The sequence below is a fragment of the Leucoraja erinacea genome, chromosome 34 (assembly GCF_028641065.1).
Source record: "Leucoraja erinacea ecotype New England chromosome 34, Leri_hhj_1, whole genome shotgun sequence".
NCBI lineage: Eukaryota > Metazoa > Chordata > Chondrichthyes > Rajiformes > Rajidae > Leucoraja > Leucoraja erinaceus.
In genome coordinates, this window is record NC_073410.1 from 1,086,055 (window position 1) to 1,103,844 (window position 17,790).

Consider the following 17,790-nt stretch of genomic DNA (forward strand, 5'->3'; position numbering starts at 1 on the left):
CAACGTTTGCACAGAGAGTGGTGGGAATAGGTTTAGGATGAGGTGTAGGTACATTCACAACAATTACAAGACATGTGGATCGATACGTGAATAGGACAGGCCTAGAGGAATATGGACCAGATGAAGTCAACGGGACTAGCTCAAATGGGGCAGGTTGGTGGGTATGGGCCGAAGGGCCTGTTTCCGTGTTGTGGGACTCTGTGCCGGCTGTCCCGCTGAGTTCCTCCAGCACTTTGCTTTCTGAAGAAGGGTCTCGACCCGAAACGTCACCCATTCCTTCTCTCCAGTGATGCTGCCTGTCCCGCTGAGTTACTCCAGCATTTTGTGCCTGTCTTCAGTGTAAACCAGCATCTGCAGTTCATCCTGCACTTTGCTTGTTTTAATTGTATTGTGGGACTGGGCGGGAAGGGCTCCAGTTGCAGCGAAGGCGGGAGTTACGGGGACGGGGACGGGGTGTATGTTTTCGGAGATGCGCGGCTGGATAACGAAGGGCGTTTAAGATATGTCTATTTTTTAAACTCTTTTACAAATCTCAGGCGAACGTGCGCTGCTCAGAAATGACGTCCGGGACCACGTGTGCATTTTGGCAGTGCCCGCAGGACCTATCTAAGTTACTCACAGAAGACAATGCTGGAAATAATTAGATTAAGGCCAATTATGCGTGAGATTATAAAGGCAGCGCTGGCGCAGATAGATAGAGGCATCTGGTCAGTTACAGAGTGAGGACTGGCCCAGCTCGAGTCGCCGCCTCCGCCCTCAGTCATCGCCTTCGCTCCGACCCAGGTATCTGCCCCTTTGCCTCTGTTTCTCCGACCCACGCCACACCCGGAGCGGCTCCTCTCCGACCCGGACACGCAAACTTCAGTGTGAAATTTCATTTTGTCTTCTGTTTCTCTGTCTCTCTCTCTCTCTCTCTCAGATACTAAACCACTCTGCCCGGCGCGCTGGTGTCCCACGATGTTTTATTTCCACTGCCCGCCGCAGTTAGACGGGGAGTGTTGTCGAACTAATTCCTGTAAGTACATTTTTGCCGATTCTGCGACCCATCTCGATTCTGTAATTTGTAAATAATCTTCGCGCTGAAACAGGGTCGTTCACATGAAACATATCAGTGTCAAAAGCACAAGCTGCCTGTGAAATGTTATATAATATTGTGCTCATTCCCAAATCACAACGAAGACTCGTGTCCGCCGTTAAACGGTTCATTTATTTTTTATTCCGTTTGCACTCGGGCGGTGTCAGGAAGCGAGTCGGGATATTTTTTTTTTCACACTCTAAACTCAACTAACCTTCATCTAACTAAACAATAGTTGGCAGTATTGGTCTGCAGAAGGGTCTCGACCCGAAACGTCACCCGTCCCTTCTCTCCAGAGATGCTGCCTGTCCCGCTGAGTTACTCCAGCATTTTGTGTCTATCTTCGGTGTAATTTCAAATCAGTATCTGCAGTTCCTTCTAACGAGTTACATAAATAACCATTATGAGAATGCTGACCGCGACCTTCTCTCTAACTTCCTCTGCATTCTTTCATTTTGCAATCTTTTAAAGGTTGGTGGTAAATTATGGATGTTTTACAGAATTATCGACGGGCTGTAGTGTAGTGGCCGCTGTCCATTGAAGGCGAGTGTCCGTGGGTGTTGGTACTATGTGTAGAAGCGAGCCACCTGCCTCTCTCTCCCCTCTGCGCCTTCCCTTTAGCCCCGGGGCACAACCGGGCCTCACCAGCCCAGATGGCCCGTGTCATACTTCCAATCAACGCTGTGAAATGTCGTCACGCTCCTCCTTCTGCCAAACGCGCCACATGAATCTTTTATGCTGTTTTGCAAACAAATTATAGACGGGTTGGGTGGGGAATACATTTATTGGAAGCCATCGCTTCTTGACCCAAACGCAGCATCCGAGGGTCTATCACGAACCAGCGGCGAGAGGACAGAGTGATTTTTCGTTACCCCCAGCAGCGTGGCCTCTCCCTGACAATTTTAAACACATTTTAGCTTAGTGGAAATCTATCAATTATAAACCATGAATCCAGCACATCGGCACCATCGGTTTAAAACAGCATCTGCAGTTCTTTCCTACACATTTTTTAAAAGCTAATCCTGCTCTATCACGGGTTAAATGGAGCCCCACCCCCTCTCTTTATTAACCCCAGTGTCCCTCTGTGTTTAACAGCCAGTCATGGTCTGTTTCTGTTCTCAGTGAGTTCCAACAGTTTTGGGGGCCACAGCGCGGGTGATTTCGATGACGGGTTCCTCCGGAGAAAGCAGCGCCGGAACAGAACGACGTTCACCCTGCAGCAGGTCGGTGTGGCCCCCATACTCACCCCAGCACAGTGTACCCCATCTATACTCACACTAGCACAGTGTACCCCATCTACACACACTAGCACAGTGTATCACAGTGTATCCCATCCCACACCCATCTATATACACTCCAGCACAGTGTATCCCATCTATACACACACACACACACACAGCACAGTGTACCCCATCTATACACACACACACACACACAGTGTATACCCCATCTATACACACTCCAGCACCGTGTACCCCATCTATACACACACACACACCAGCACAGTGTACCCCATCTATACACACACACACACACAAGCACAGTGTACCCCATCTATACACACACACACACACTAGCACAGTGTACCCCATCTACACACACACACACACACACAGCACAGTGTACCCCATCTATACACACACACAGCACCGTGTACCCCATCTACACACACACACACTAGCACAGTGTACCCCATCTATACACACACCAGCACACCGTGTACCCCATCTATATACACACACACACACTTATATATGTTTGTGTGTTGCACATATATATGTGTGTGTGTGGTGTATAGATGTCTCTCTACAGAAGCTCTGTGTGTGATGTGTGATGTCGCCCATCTACAAAAACACACACACACACATACCACACTATATACACACACAGCACCTATACACACACACACACACACACACAGTGTACACCATCTACACACACACACACACATATATACACCATACACACACACACACACACACACACAAGCACAGTGTACACCATCTATACACACACACACACACACAGCACAGTGTACCCCATCTATACACACTCCAGCACAGTGTACCCCATCTATACACACTCCAACACAGTGTACCCCATCTATGTACCCCATCTATACACACACACACACACTAGCACCGTGTACCCCATCTATACACACACACACACACCAGCACAGTGTACCCCATCTATACACACACCAGCACCGTGTACCCCATCTACACACACACACACTAGCACCGTGTACCCCATCTATACACACACCCCAGCACACAGTACCCCATCTATACACACACACACACACAGCACAGTGTACCCCATCTATACACACACTAGCACAGTGTACCCCATCTATACACACACACACTAGCACAGTGTACCCCATCTATACACAGCATACGATAAAACTTCACACACGCACGACGCACATACACACACACGCGCGCACACACACACACACACACACACACACACACACACACACACACACACACACACACACACACACACACACACACACACACACACACACACACACACACACACACACACACACACACAGAAAGATGATAAAAGTTTGTTTCAGATCCAATCTATTTTGGAATTGTTGCTAATTTTACCCGTCTCTCCCCCTCTCTCTCTCCCACAGATACATAAACGCACATATACACAAAACAGAGGTTTTGATCAGTTTGAGAATAAAAACAACCGGATGAAACGGTGCGATATTTGGGGGTAACTTTGGGAATGCATTGACGGTGTAACGAGGCGGATGGCGAACCGGGACCTGTGATTGTGTGGGAAGGTGTGTTTCTCTGAAGGTGCACTGTGTGCTTGCATTGCAGCTGGAAGCGCTGGAAGCCGTGTTCGCTCAGACTCACTACCCCGACGTGTTCACCAGGGAGGAACTGGCAATGAAGATCAACCTGACCGAAGCCAGAGTCCAGGTAACGAGGCTTGGGAAGGAGAGGCCGGCCTTTCTGATACAAAGTGCACATTTGGCCGGGAGATAAAAGAATGAAAGACTATCTGTCATTCATGAGATGCACTTTAATAACGTCAACATAATGTGGAATATTAAATTAGTTTGATTAATCGTTCATCTATAATTAACTAGTGATAATGTTCTACACTAATTTGTCCGTGTCTCTAAGGTACTAAATTACATCAATGCAGATCCATTTCCTTGGCTGGAAAGAAAAAAAAACCTCCAAACTATCTCCTAAATTGTGAGCCCGAGATGATGTTCATCTTTCGCTGAGAGGTGCACGCGAAGCTATTGACAGATTCTCCTCCTCTGTGCAATCTAAACCCCGCTCCATGTGCAAGGATTATGTAAACACGATGTATTTCAGATTGGCCGTAGCTAATATCTATGAGAGTAAGGTCATCGTAAGAATGACGGTAGATTGTCTGTACGCCAGGATACTAGCGTTTTAAACTCAATGAGTGCAGCGAGATAATGGAATTAGCTGTTCCAAATTAGAGACGGCAAACATATTATTCTTCCATAAACGGATTAAGGGATCCTGCTTATTAAATCTGCACATGATTCCACGTTCGCTGGGACAGTGTTATTATTTTTTCAATGGAATGCTATTTGAGGTGTTTTAAGCGGTTTCTCAGCGTCGGCCGCTCCCATAGAAACTGCAAATGGAGATAAATGTGGCAATTAGAGGCCATTGAAAACGGACGGATCGCGACTTTGTGCCGGGGTGAGATAGCAAATGGTGACAATTACTCTCCAAACCGGAGAGCCAGCTCCCCCACTCCGCACTTTAGTTCCTCGACACAAAAGGGAGGGGCGGGCAAAGGGGGGCAGGAAAACAAAGGCAATGAAAGAGGCTGGGTGGAATGTGGAGGCCACTAAAATATGATTAATGCGTTAGAAAGCCCAGCCTTAATCGAAGCTGATGTTGTCAAACAAACGCTAAATAGGATATAAACGACTTCATCATGCATGCTACTCTGCAGCAGACTGTCAGTGGAAAGTCATTAAAATATGATAATGAAAAATTGCTCAATTAAATGTTGTTATAGCCAACGACCTTCATTCAATTACGATGCAAGAAGTTGTCTGCATCTGGTCCGCACTTAGCTGACCCAAGTTTACACGATTATAGACTCATTAATATCTCACTGAAAGTAACTCCAATTGAAATCTCACGCACACAATAGATGTGGTCCGGCCAGCAGCCGCCGATACAATCAGACCCCAAATACTCACTAGAGTCAGATATCTGAGCGATCAACATTGTGCTCTGAACGAACGAATTGTATTACCTTTCAGAAACGATGAAAGGGAAACTGCTGGGGCTTTTATCTAGAGTAGTGGTTTGATGTGTGTGCGTGATAGACACAAAACGCTCAGTAACTCAGCGGGACAGGCAGCATCTCTGGAGAGAAGGAATGGGTGGCGTCTCGGGTCGAGACCCTTCTTCAGACTGGTTAGTCAGTGGGGTGGGTCCGTGTTGATGGAATGATAGGCTGCTGAGTTTAAAGAGTCGTTGCCCCACAGCTCCAGAGACCCGGGTTCAATCCTGACCACGGCTGCTGTGTGTACAGAGTTTGTACACGCTTCTCCGGGTGCTCCGGTTTCCTCCCACGCTCCAAACAGGTGCGGGTTTTTAGGTTAATTGGCTTCGCTAAAATAGTAAAATTGTGGCCAGTGTGTAGGATTGTGTTAGTGAAGAGGGGTCGCTGGTCGGTGGGGGCGAAGGTCCTGTTTCCCCGCTGTATCTCCAAACATTCAACGAAGTTATGCTGGGACACGGTTCCGCAGTGCCTGCATTCCCGGTCTGTCATCCACTTGGTCAAAAGGGAGCCAGCTGTGAATGCTGGAGCCTTGGGCTCGAACTTGCCACCTTGACATGGAACATGGAACATGGCATGACCCGGCCCTTCGGCCCACTCTGTCTGGCTATTACATCGTTTCCTTTATGTTATTTAAAGTTATGCCAAGAGTTATGTCCGCTGTAAGTGTATCAACCATTCATACTGTCCTAAATTAAACCGTTGTCAGCGCCATAGTGCTGGCTATTAGAACACAGAGCGGGTACTTCTCACAATGTGTGTGCCGAACTTCATGCCCAAACTATCTCTTATCTACCTGTACATACTCATATCCCCCCCCCCCCTACACCTTAAAGCTGTGTCCTGTCGTATTTGACTGCCCCATCCTGTGAGCAAGGTCTCCCCGTGCCTCACTCAGCCTCTCATCATGTCCAATACTTCTCTCTACTTGGCAGGTGTGGTTTCAGAACCGGAGGGCCAAGTGGCGGAAAACTGAGAGAGGGAGCGCGGAGCAGGAGACGGGCAAGGAGGCAGTGGGACAGGGGTCGCCGCCCATGAGGAACCTCAGCTCTCCGTCGCAAATGGATCAAAGCAGGAATAAGAAAGACCCGCTGGAAATGCCACAGAAGTAAGAGCGAACTTTGCATCCACCTGTTCTGCCTCCGGTTTACTTATTGCCACGTGTGCAGTGAAAAGCTTTTTGTTGCTTGTCCTAACCAGTCAGCGGAAAGACGAGCCGTTTACACAGATACGTGACAAGGGATTAACGTTTAGTGCAAAGTAAAGTCCCATCAAGGATAGTCCGAGGGCCATCAATGAGGTAGATATTAGTTCAGCACCGCTCTCTAGTTGTGGTAGCCTAGGACGGTTCAGTTGCCTGATAACAGCCGGGATGAAACTAAGTGCAAGTTGGTCGCGTTAGAGACGCGTATATGTGATTTGTGAGGTTGACTATACGCTCGTTTTCTTCCAGCCTCAACAGGGCCGTGGGGCCAGCGGGACCTTTCTTCCCTTCCTGCCTGCCCAGCACACTCCTCAACACCGCTACATACGCACAGGCTTTAACACAAGTGGCAACGTTGAAAGGTAAGTCACCCGCAGCCTCTCCTCACCTCACCTCCTCCCGAGGGAGAATTCTGATCGCGGTGACATTGTGATTCTGACAATTGACACAAGGTTTAGGAACGGAGTGAGACACGAGAACTGGGTTTAGCGGGGAAACCCGCGCTAGTCCGCCCGTCAAAATATGCCGCGAGGAACTGCAGATGCTGGTTTACACCGAATATAGACACAAAGTGCTGGAGTAACTCAGCGGGTCAGGCAGCATCTCTGGAGAAAGGGATAGGTGACGTTTCGTGTCGAGACCATTGTCCAGAGTGGTCAAGTCAGTCTGTCCGGTCTGTCTGTCCACACATGCTGCCCGCGTCGCGGACTTGTCTTTTGTCCAGTGTAGGTTCTGATGGTCAGGTGAGAGGCGGCACTCGCTCCTCTGCCAGGCATGGCCGGGCAGCATTGGTGGGCTGGCAGGCAGGCTGGACACGCCAGTCACAGTCCCACCCGGCCGGAGAAAGGAGCAGATGTGCCCGGGCGGAGAGTATAGTCTCCCGGGACTTTCACACAAATGCTGGAGTAACTCAGCGGGACAGGCAGTATCTCTGGGGAGAAGGAATGGGTCTGAAGACGGGCCTCGAACTGAAACGTCACCCATTCCTTCTCTCCACAGATGCTGCCTGTCCTTCGATGCAAACCAGTATCTACTGTTCCTTCCTCCACATATTGCTCCTGTACAACCGCCCCGCTGTTTAATCCCACTCAATGTCTGAACCCCAACCGCTTCCCACGAGGAGAATCTTTAATTCGATTTGTATTAAGTAATTGGAGGTTTTGCGATCTGCAGCGTCAGACGGAGATGGTTGTAACTGATGGTGTGATGCGCCGCGGGTGGAATGTCTCTCGTTGTTGCGTCTATCAATGGGAATGCGTCCGGATAATTTAGCAAAGAGCAGAAAGTGGAATCCGGTACGGGCGGGAGTTGGGAGTTGGGAGTGAGTGAGAGCGCGGGGTTGACGCGAGATTACACATCCCGGGCCAAGCGATGCTTCATGTAACTCGCGCTGCGGCGTTGAACGTGTCCTGACCAGGTCCCACACACCTGTGGTAGCGGCTGAGATCCACTCTCCCCATCTCGGCTGCTGTCCCCCCGCTGGAGAAGGGTCTCGACCCGAAACGTCACCCAATCCTTCTCTCCAGAGACGCTGCCTGTCCCGCTGAGCTACTGCAGCTTTCCATCTACGGTTTAAACCAGCATCTGCAGTTCCTTCTTATTCCACCCCCCCCCCCCCCCCCCAACCTCCCCAACCCCCAGTTACATCACATCTCCCAATCGCCGAGTCGCTGCCGATAAACCGATATGCATACCAGTGGTGGCGGTGAGACTAACTCCGGCGCGGCGCTAGTTCACACGTGCCGTTGCTGTTTTTACCCAGCTGTGATTTTTAAAGAAATATTGGACGCGGTTCGGAATCGAGTTAAGATCGGCTACGACCTGTTCTTCACCTGGGAATGTTGGCACCGGGAATAATGGATCGGCCGTGTACGAAGGAACTGCAGATGCTGGTTTACACCGAATAAAGACACAAAAAGCTGGAGTAACTCAGCGGGTCAGGCAGCATCTCTGGAGAGAAGGAATGGGTGACGTTTCGGGTCGAGGCTGAAGGGTCGAGGCCACCCATTCCTTCTCCCCAGAGATGCTGCCTGTCCCGCTGATTTACTCCAGCATCCCGTGCCTGTCTTCGCATTCTCTAATTTGACAAGACCGTTGAAAACAGACTAGATTATAGTCTGTAGTTAACCCTTCATGCAACAGTCACTTTCAATAACTAGTTAGTTTAGTTTATTGCCACGTGTACTGAGCTACAGTGAAAAGCTTTTGTTTGCTACATGATTATGAAGAAGGGTTTCGGCCCGAAACGTTGCCTATTTCCTTCGCTCCATAGATGCTGCTGCACCCGCTGAGTTTCTCCAGCTTTTTTGTGTAACCTTCGATTCTCCAGCACCTGCAGTTCCTTCTTAAACACACGATTCACCAGGTCGTCCACAGTGAATAGATACAGGATAAAGGGAATAACGTTCAGTGCAAAATAAAGTCCGATTCACGAGAATGCGTTTTGAAATGAATTTTATTCAGATGCAAGCTGAGGAATGGGATAATTGTCAGCTGTTAATTGTATAATAATAATAAAATGTCCTGATTTTGTCCAATTAACAGCTGACAATTATCCCATTCCTCAGCTTGCATCTGAGTAAAATTCATTTCAAAACGCATTGATAGTTTACGATTATTTAAATGGTAAATGTAGCTTCAGAAGCATTCTCTTTTTGCATGTTAAAACCCACCTGAGAACCATGGAAGATTTTGCAATTTTAATGATGGATTTTTCACTTTTAAAACTTTTTATATAACAAATGAATAAAGATAAAACATAATGCTTTACTTTTGATGAAATGCAGCGAACAAACGCGATAATTCCCGATATTTTCGATCTTTCTATCTGCACGGCCAATGTTTGCTAACCACTTCCGCTGTTGTTGCCCCTTCAACTCCCTCTTGTATTTACCTTCGTTTTTCTTTATCTTCTGGACTGTAAAGTAAGGTAGCTGTGCCTCACGATCACCCCGACTGGCACAGTTATTTACAGCTCAAAAACCGGCCCTTTTCGCGGTTTTTAACGGGTTTGAAAGTTCGCGTTTTCAGCATCAATAACATGTACCAGAAGTGACGTTTGTACCCCAGTTAAATTTTGCGTCCACGTGGGTGAGGATCTATGATTCAGTGACCTTTCATGAAATCACCCTATATATCACTCTATATATCACCGTATACACCACCGTATACACCACCGTATACATCACTCTATACATCACTCTATACATCACTGTATATATCACTATATACATCACTCTATACATCACTGTATATATCACTCTATATATCACCCTATATATCACCGTATACATCACTGTATATATCACTATATACATCACTCTATATATCACTGTATATATCACACTGTATATATCACTCTATATATCACCCTATACATCACTCTATACATCACTGTATATATCACTGTATACATCACTCTATACATCACTCTATACATCACTCTATACATACACTCTATACATCACTCTATACATCACTCTATACATCACTCTATACATCACTCTATACATCATACTCTATACATCACTCTATACATCACCGTATATACCACTGTATACGTCACTGTATGTATACATCACTGTATACATCACTGTATATATCAAATGTTGGAGAAAGGGAACAATTTGAAACAGGTTAATTAATGATTGTATTATAAAGGCTGATCAAACAATAGTTATGGACAATAGACATAAATAATCAGCATACTTATTTATTTTCTATTGCAGTATTAAAACAGAGCTGAGGGTATTAACTGGTACAGAGTGAACCAATCCGCGATGTATTTTCACTCTTGGTTTAGGTTAGATGTTGGCTTCGAGACTGCTGGCCATGGCGTGATTCTAGTGCGGAGATGTAGTGAAAATCCCCAGCTGTAAGCTCGACGAAACTAGGAGCAGATCTGTACAGCAGCCGCACATGTGGCGCTGGGGGAATGATGGCATGTGGAGATACACGTGTTTGCCATAACCATGGCATTATTCCCGCAGTTACCGTGGGAGCTAGCGAACACCACAGATGAGAACTACACAATCCACACGCCTCCATGACCACAGTTAGTCGCTGAGGAATTTCGAAACACATTTCCCGCCAGATAACCCAACAGGTTGATCAATTCTTCAGGTGTTTAACGCGAGCCAGACTTGGCAGGGTCGAAGTCGGAAACAATCTACAATGTCTGAATGCCATTTGTGATCACACACTGGTCTCCGAGCAAATGTTGAGAGATCTCAGCCGTGATTCATACATCAGTTTGTATAACGAGTGTGTGAATTTAACCAATTATTGGTTAAATTTCACAATGGATTCTGAACAAAAGTTGAGAAGTTATATATTATTTTAGATACCAGTTTCATACAAATTGCTGTTTTCTGGGAGGCTGTCAATGTTGTTGTGAAATTGAACGGATGTTCTATACGACTGTGATATCTGCAGCACACAGTCCAAACATGGGCTGGGTGGACATCAGTTGTGAAAGGTCCACACGTGATCTTCCAGCCTTGTGAGACCAGGCCTGTTGATTAACCCCGGGGATCTCAATGGAAGGGGAGGTTTCACGTCACTGCCGGGGACTCTCGTGGGTCGGCAGCCGCTCCAGAATACAGAGCAAACGGATGGGAGTGGACTATGAAAATTGCACCTAATCTGGCCACTCTTGCATCCGATACGATATGATACAACTTGGCGGGAAATTGGTCTGTCAACAGTCAACAGATGCATTTACATGTGCATTATAGTTACAATGAAACTTACAGTGAGTGGCCAGTTATTGCATGCACTGGACAATTTCTATGCATTTTGTACTAATCAGGGACTGTGCTTGGATATGGCAATACTTTACTGAACCCTATGCACAAAAAGGACAATAACTTCACTGTACAGGTGATGATAAAGAACCATCTAACCATAGATGTTCCCTTGTACAGTTAAAGCAGGTAGGGCCAAGGATGTGCTGCTGATATTTGGTCACCTGTGTCAATTGCGATGGAACATTTAAAGTCAATCCTGTACAAACACAAAACTCTCTTCATCTCAGCGTATTTTAAACAACTTTTGGAATTTTTAATTGAAATCTCAGCCTTACTACATTTCTTGGTATAAAATGCAAGGTTAAATTTCGATCAAATTCCAGATTTCTCTCAACCCTAACCATTTGCACTCATTTAGGTCTGCGCTTCAGTCTTTAAGTACAACAGTATTAATGAACTGAAGCTAGTCCCACTTTGCCACGAGACAAAGGATTACATGCAATTTGCGGTCGATTGGCCAGGCTCATTACACAGTGGGAACAAATTCAATTTTGAGGAAGCTGATCTTCAATCCATTAATTGTCAATATAAATCATGATAACTAATAATATTTAGAATGCACGTCTTGATGTTGTAGGTGGGTTTTTATTCCCAGTCTGGTAATATTATGACTTTTCTTCCCTTATCTTTGGGAAATATTAAACATAATCTAGTGCAACAGGAGAACGAGTGGTCCACAGAGCAAACATGAATTAATTACCATCCCTGGACGGTACAGATTTTAGTTTTGAATGTGTGTACGTCTATTATTTATTAACACATGCTGGCTCATACTGCCAAGCTTGGTCCACACTGGTCTAACCAGAACATGCTCCCTGCAGCCCAAGTCATCTAGTTCTACCTTTGTTCAGATATCTTCTTCTTCTTGTGTATGGCGTGCACAGCCTAAACTTGTAGAACAACTTGTCCCATTTGATCTTATTTGACTGTGCACGCCAGGTTGATTGCATTCGTCGAAACAGGGCGGACCACGTGAAGGTTGCAATCTCCCACCCCGTTCAGATATGATACTTGCAGATCCGTTGTGTTTCTTTTACACTATTACTTCATGGGTACTTATCAATTCTATGGGTGACCACTGTTTGACGTCAATGGGAATGAATGACAGGATTTGCGGAGGTTTTTGTGGTCTGCGGCCATATGATTTGACACCAGGAAGTCCACAGTGGGAAAAACTCGGACATTATGGCATTTAACTTGCACACAATTATCACAATTTTGCACAACGAAGTTATGTGTTTGTAGATCATTCAGAAAGATACTTGAACATTTTGTGATTTTTTTTAATGAAAAAAAGATAGACACAAAAATCTGGAGTAACTCAGCAGGTCAGACAGACAGCATCTCTGGAGAAAAGGAATATGTGACTTTTCGGGCTGTGACCTTTCTTCAGCTTTTTGTGTCTGTCTTCGGTTTAACCCAGTATCTACAGTTCATTCCTGCATATTGTTGTATGAATGGCTTTACCCGGATGCACCAATACATCTTAATTTCTATTTTAGTTGGCTAGTTAAAAACATTTTGTTACATGGTCTAAGAAGCGTTTCGGCCGGAAACGTTGCCTATTTCCTTCGCTCCATAGATGCTGCCGCACCCGCTGAGTTTCTCCAGCACTTTTATCTACCTTTGAACCAAATGCAGAAATGCAAGCTATTATTGCCCAGAATGCTCATTGTTCCCAGATATGGGGGTATCCTTCACCAGTTAGATGTGAAAGTGCGGTAACTCGGATCTTGTAGATAGTTTGAAGTGTCGCTGAATCTCCTTCTCATGAGGTTCTACTCAGGAGATTGACAATTATTTAGAGTAACAAACAAATAGCGATTCTTTCAATTATTTCACGACGTGAAATAACATCTGTTTTAATTCTACCAAACCATGCACTTTACATGTTTTTCTGTAAACCCACCTCTGCAGTTCCTTGTATGCACACCCCTCTGATCTAAGTTATCTTTGGGTGACAAATATAATTAGAAACGTTGAGATGTCAAATGGCCTGTTATTGCCGAACATGGAAAGTGCTTTTCCAACTCAAATAAATTGCAATCTAAATTACTCAATAGTGCATTCTTTTCAAGTGCCAGTACGTTTTAGCCGACCACATCATTGAGTAAATGTTAAACTTTGCAGAATGTGACATTTCAATCATTAGTATGCCGCTTGTATTGTGCCTGAAGAAGGGTCCTGACCCGAAACGTCACATATCCATGTTCTCCACAGATGCTGCCTGACCATCTGAGTTATGGTGCAGCAGCATCTATGGAGCTAAGGAAATAGGCAACTTTTCGGGCCGAAATCCTTCTGGAAATAGGCAACGTTTCGGGCCGAAACCCTTACGGGTTTCGGCCCGAAACGTTGCCTATTTCCTTAGCTCCATAGATGCTGCCTGACCCGCTGAGTTACTCCAGCACTCTGTGAAACGTCACCTGTCCATGTTCTCCAGAGATGCTGCCTGACCCGCTGAGTTACTCCAGCACTCTGTGAAACGTCACCTATCCATGTTCTCCACAGATGCTGCCTGACCCGCTGAGTTACTCCAGCACTCTGTGAAACGTCACCTATCCCTGTTCTCCACAGATGCTGCCTGACCCGCTGAGTTATGGTGCAGCAGCATCTATGGAGCTAAGGAAATAAGGCAACGTTTCGGGCTGAAACCCTTTTGGAAATAGGCAACGTTTCCTATTTCCTTAGCTCCACAGATGCTGCCTGACCCGCTGAGTTATGGTGCAGCAGCATCTATGGAGCTAAGGAAATAAGGCAACGTTTCGGGCTGAAACCCTTTTGGAAATAGGCAACGTTTCCTATTTCCTTAGCTCCACAGATGCTGCCTGACCCGCTGAGTTACTCCAGCACTCTGTGAAACGTCACCTATCCATGTTCTCCACAGATGCTGCCTGACCCGCTGAGATACTCCAGCACTCTGTGAAACGTCACCTATCCATGTTCTCCACAGATGCTGCCTGACCCGCTGAGTTACTCCAGTACTTTGTGTCTTTTTTCCTTACTCTGGTGCTTGTGTTTGTTTTAGGGAACTCCCTGTGCTCCTGCTGTGTGCCGGATCCAATGGGCCTGTCCTTTTTGCCACCATACGGATGCCAGAGTAATCGCACGGCCAGCGTGGCGGCTCTGCGGATGAAAGCGCGTGAACACTCTGAGGCCGTTCTCCAGTCTGCGAACCTGCTGCCAGCGCCCACCAGCAGCCCCGCGGTTGGGACAAAGGCTCCATTGGACACAGACCAGGAGAAGGCAAGCCACGCCAAAGAGAAGCTTGAGGGCGAAAGAAATCTATGAGCAGAAGAACCCAACCCTGACTGTAGAGACAACACTTGAAATCACTTTATGACTTCCTTGAGAATATCCTCAGAGCTCTGACATGCCGGGTCCACACTCTGATCACACATGACTCTATCTGTATAAAAGCTAAAATGTTCCAACCTGAGTCAAAGCCAAAAGATGTAAATAGATGGATTCTGGATTTTTGCAGCAAAAATAATTGCCTGCCGTTGTTTATTATAACCGTGTTCATCCCACTCATGGATTTAATGGGAAGGCAGACACGTGCTAGAATTGGCATTGTCTGCAGAGAACCTCCTCAGAACACATGCAATGTTAACTATTCTCAGCTCACCATGCAGGGTGGAGATTGCAGTAAAAAGCAGGTAAGCATTTGTAGACCAATTGTGAAAGCATTCAGTAACTGCAGCTTTCCAATACGTGTGCTGACACAAGTCCGTTGCTCTGCAAGAAGTGACTTTTAGTCCGCAATAAAACTCCACGCTTTGAGGTCACTGGTGTAGTAGATTTCTATTAAGTGGATAAACCGTTAACAGGAATTCATTTAAAATATTAATAGCACAATTTCTGGTATAGTTTCTGCTGCAACAGGATTTATGATTTTAATTTATGCTGTTAATTTTAACTTGGAGTTCTGATGAAATATGAATGTTGTAAGTGACTGAGAACATGTATTGTGGATTGTAAATACCATTCAAATGTGTGATTTTTAGGAAGAAGGGAAACTGCATTTAGTTAATGGGAAACATGTGATCGGGCAAAATGTTAAAAAAAAAACCGACATTGAGAAAAATATCTTCATCGTTGCTGCTTTATTTTCAAAATAATTCATAAATGTCGTGTTTTACCAAGAACAATGGGTCTGATCTGTAAATTCTGGAGCAATATGCCACGGTGATTTTTTTTTAAATAGCCGCTGTCTGAGATTAATTGTTACATCCAGGGATAAACAATGCATCCCGATCTTTCATTATCAAGTTCACACTTCTTCTTTCGAAAATATGATTAACTTGCAAAACACTGAACTTTATGTGATCTAGGTTCTTGCAAATCCAACTTTCAAATGTAATTGTTTGATTAAATTTGTGTTTCCTGCAGAAAAGTACATAAATAAATGACTGTTGAACAAATTAAGAATACTTAACAGCATTGCATCCGAAAAGTAGTTACACTGATTAAATTTTCTGTCCTTGAGGATTTTCAGGAAATTACTTTTAATCGCCAATAACACAATTAAGTAAACTACACGCACATTAGCATGAATAATTGATAAGAAATTATGTATTACCACGAAGTACTGATTTAATAATTCATGAAGCGACACAAGTGACTATTGCCACACTAGATAACGTGGAATTCTTGTTTGATGCTTGAGGCAGAGTGCAGTTACAGAGGGCGGAAGCTTGTTGTTTATGATGCATGGTTTAACCTCTTTGTTTAAAAAAGTAATAATTAATAAAGATTAAAGGCAATAGAGACGGCTCGATTTATTTAACGGGACAATAAGCATTAGGTAAAGAATCAGATCATCCCACAGACTTGTCATGGAGTCTGTGTGCAACACACTAGCCCGACAAATTCATCCTTGTAAATGTTGCTTTGGAAAGTCCAGTGGAGCTGTGAATTCCATTTTGAATCGCGAAGCTTTTAAAGTTATTCGCCTAGGACCTGATCAATCGCCCAATCAATTTTGGACATCTCAGCTGCAAATCATTAAAATACTATTCTTCTGAATCTTGCAGTATCATAATATGGTGAATACTATACTGCTTGTTCAGCAACACTGTAAAAGCATTGGCATTATTCCTTTCTGGTTTATGAGTAACATTTCTGACCTTACAGTCAGTAATATTTAACGTTTGAACTATTCCAGTGTCTGGAGCCCCTCGCTGCCAATCACCCCATTTAATTATTTAGGCTCTGAGTTCTTGAAGCTTTGTAAGTTTGTGATGATATGCGCACAAAAAGAAAAGATTCAATAGTGTAGGAAGGAACTGCAGATGCTGGTTTACACTGAAGACACAAAGTGCTGGAGTAACTCAACGGGTCAGGCAGTATCACTGGAGAAAAGGTATAGGTGAGGTTTTGTGTCAGAGCCCTTCAGTCTGAAAGATGAAGGTCAGAACAAAACAGGGCCATCAACAGATGACCTCAGGAAGGGTGGAGTCCATAATGGCCCATTGTTGGCTGGGGAAGATGTACTAACGACAGGGATAAAAGGATGTGAATAATGGAACTCGTAGAACGACGAATAGAAGATTATTTCATAGTTGGAGATTGAGCAATTGGATGTTAACAACTTGGGGAGGTTTAGATTTGTTATTCTCATGTGGACCGAGGTACAGTGAACAGCTTTACTGTGCATGCTGTTCAATCAAATCAGATAATACTATCACGCCTAACTCAAGTACAATGGGTAGAATGAAGGGTACAGAATATAATTCCTAGCGTAATATCTCATCGTTCCAGGGACAAATTCCAATGTGTATAATGGGGTCAGGGGAATCGAACAGCTGATAGAAGGATTGGTCAGATAACAGAAGGAAGAAGCTGTTCCTGAGTCTGGTGGTGCGCGCTGTCATTTTCTGGCTTACGGGAGCGGGGAGAGGAAGGAATGGCCTTTGATGAGGTTGCCTGCTTTTCTGCGGCAGCGTGAAGTGCAAATTGAGTCATTGGGAAAGAATGGTGTTTCTGCTCCACCCATGGTGTTATGAAGTCACAGAGCGATGCTGGGCTCTGATGCTACTCTGTTCGGTATCTCTTCTCCAGTCGCAATTAACTTTATGCAGCGCTGGTTCCTGAGGTGATTTTACCATCATACACCCAGTCTCCCATTCTCTCCATTCCCTGGTCTTTGTCTGTGAGATGTGCCTCCTCAAAACTAGGATCCTCCTATTAGTTAACTCTTTTGACTTTGACAGGCATTAAAATAGTCAACATTTTAAATTATTATGAACAATGTGAAAGATGTTATTTTTTATGGCTTAAGTCCCCACGGGGATCGTGCAGGTGTTTAGATCTCCTGCTGCACCCTAAAGACCCGCTGGGTGCCTCATTGGCCATTGTAAATGACTCGGACTGCAGGTAAATTA

General features: G+C 45.1%; 1 protein-coding gene across 1 annotated transcript; it reads left to right on the forward strand.

Moving 5' to 3' along the window:
- Positions 1-525: 525 nt before the first annotated feature.
- Positions 526-16,506, forward strand: drgx (dorsal root ganglia homeobox). Its single transcript, XM_055661612.1, has 7 exons — positions 526-783; positions 920-1,015; positions 2,198-2,298; positions 3,925-4,026; positions 6,328-6,500; positions 6,846-6,958; positions 14,433-16,506. Exons 2-7 carry the CDS (start codon positions 958-960, stop codon positions 14,693-14,695), a joined length of 810 nt encoding a protein of 269 aa, XP_055517587.1. The 5' UTR covers positions 526-783; positions 920-957; the 3' UTR covers positions 14,696-16,506.
- Positions 16,507-17,790: the final 1,284 nt, after the last annotated feature.

What these genes read in the sequence shown, in the direction of transcription:
- drgx (XM_055661612.1), top strand. Translation starts at nt 958, where the DNA reads ATGTTTTATTTCCACTGCCCGCCGCAGTTAGACGGGGAGTGTTGTCGA. An exon ending in CGACGTTCACCCTGCAGCAG is followed by an intron (nt 2,299 to 3,924) that starts GTCGGTGTGGCC and finishes CTTGCATTGCAG; the next exon opens with CTGGAAGCGCTGGAAGCCGT. An exon ending in CCGCTGGAAATGCCACAGAA is followed by an intron (nt 6,501 to 6,845) that starts GTAAGAGCGAAC and finishes GTTTTCTTCCAG; the next exon opens with CCTCAACAGGGCCGTGGGGC.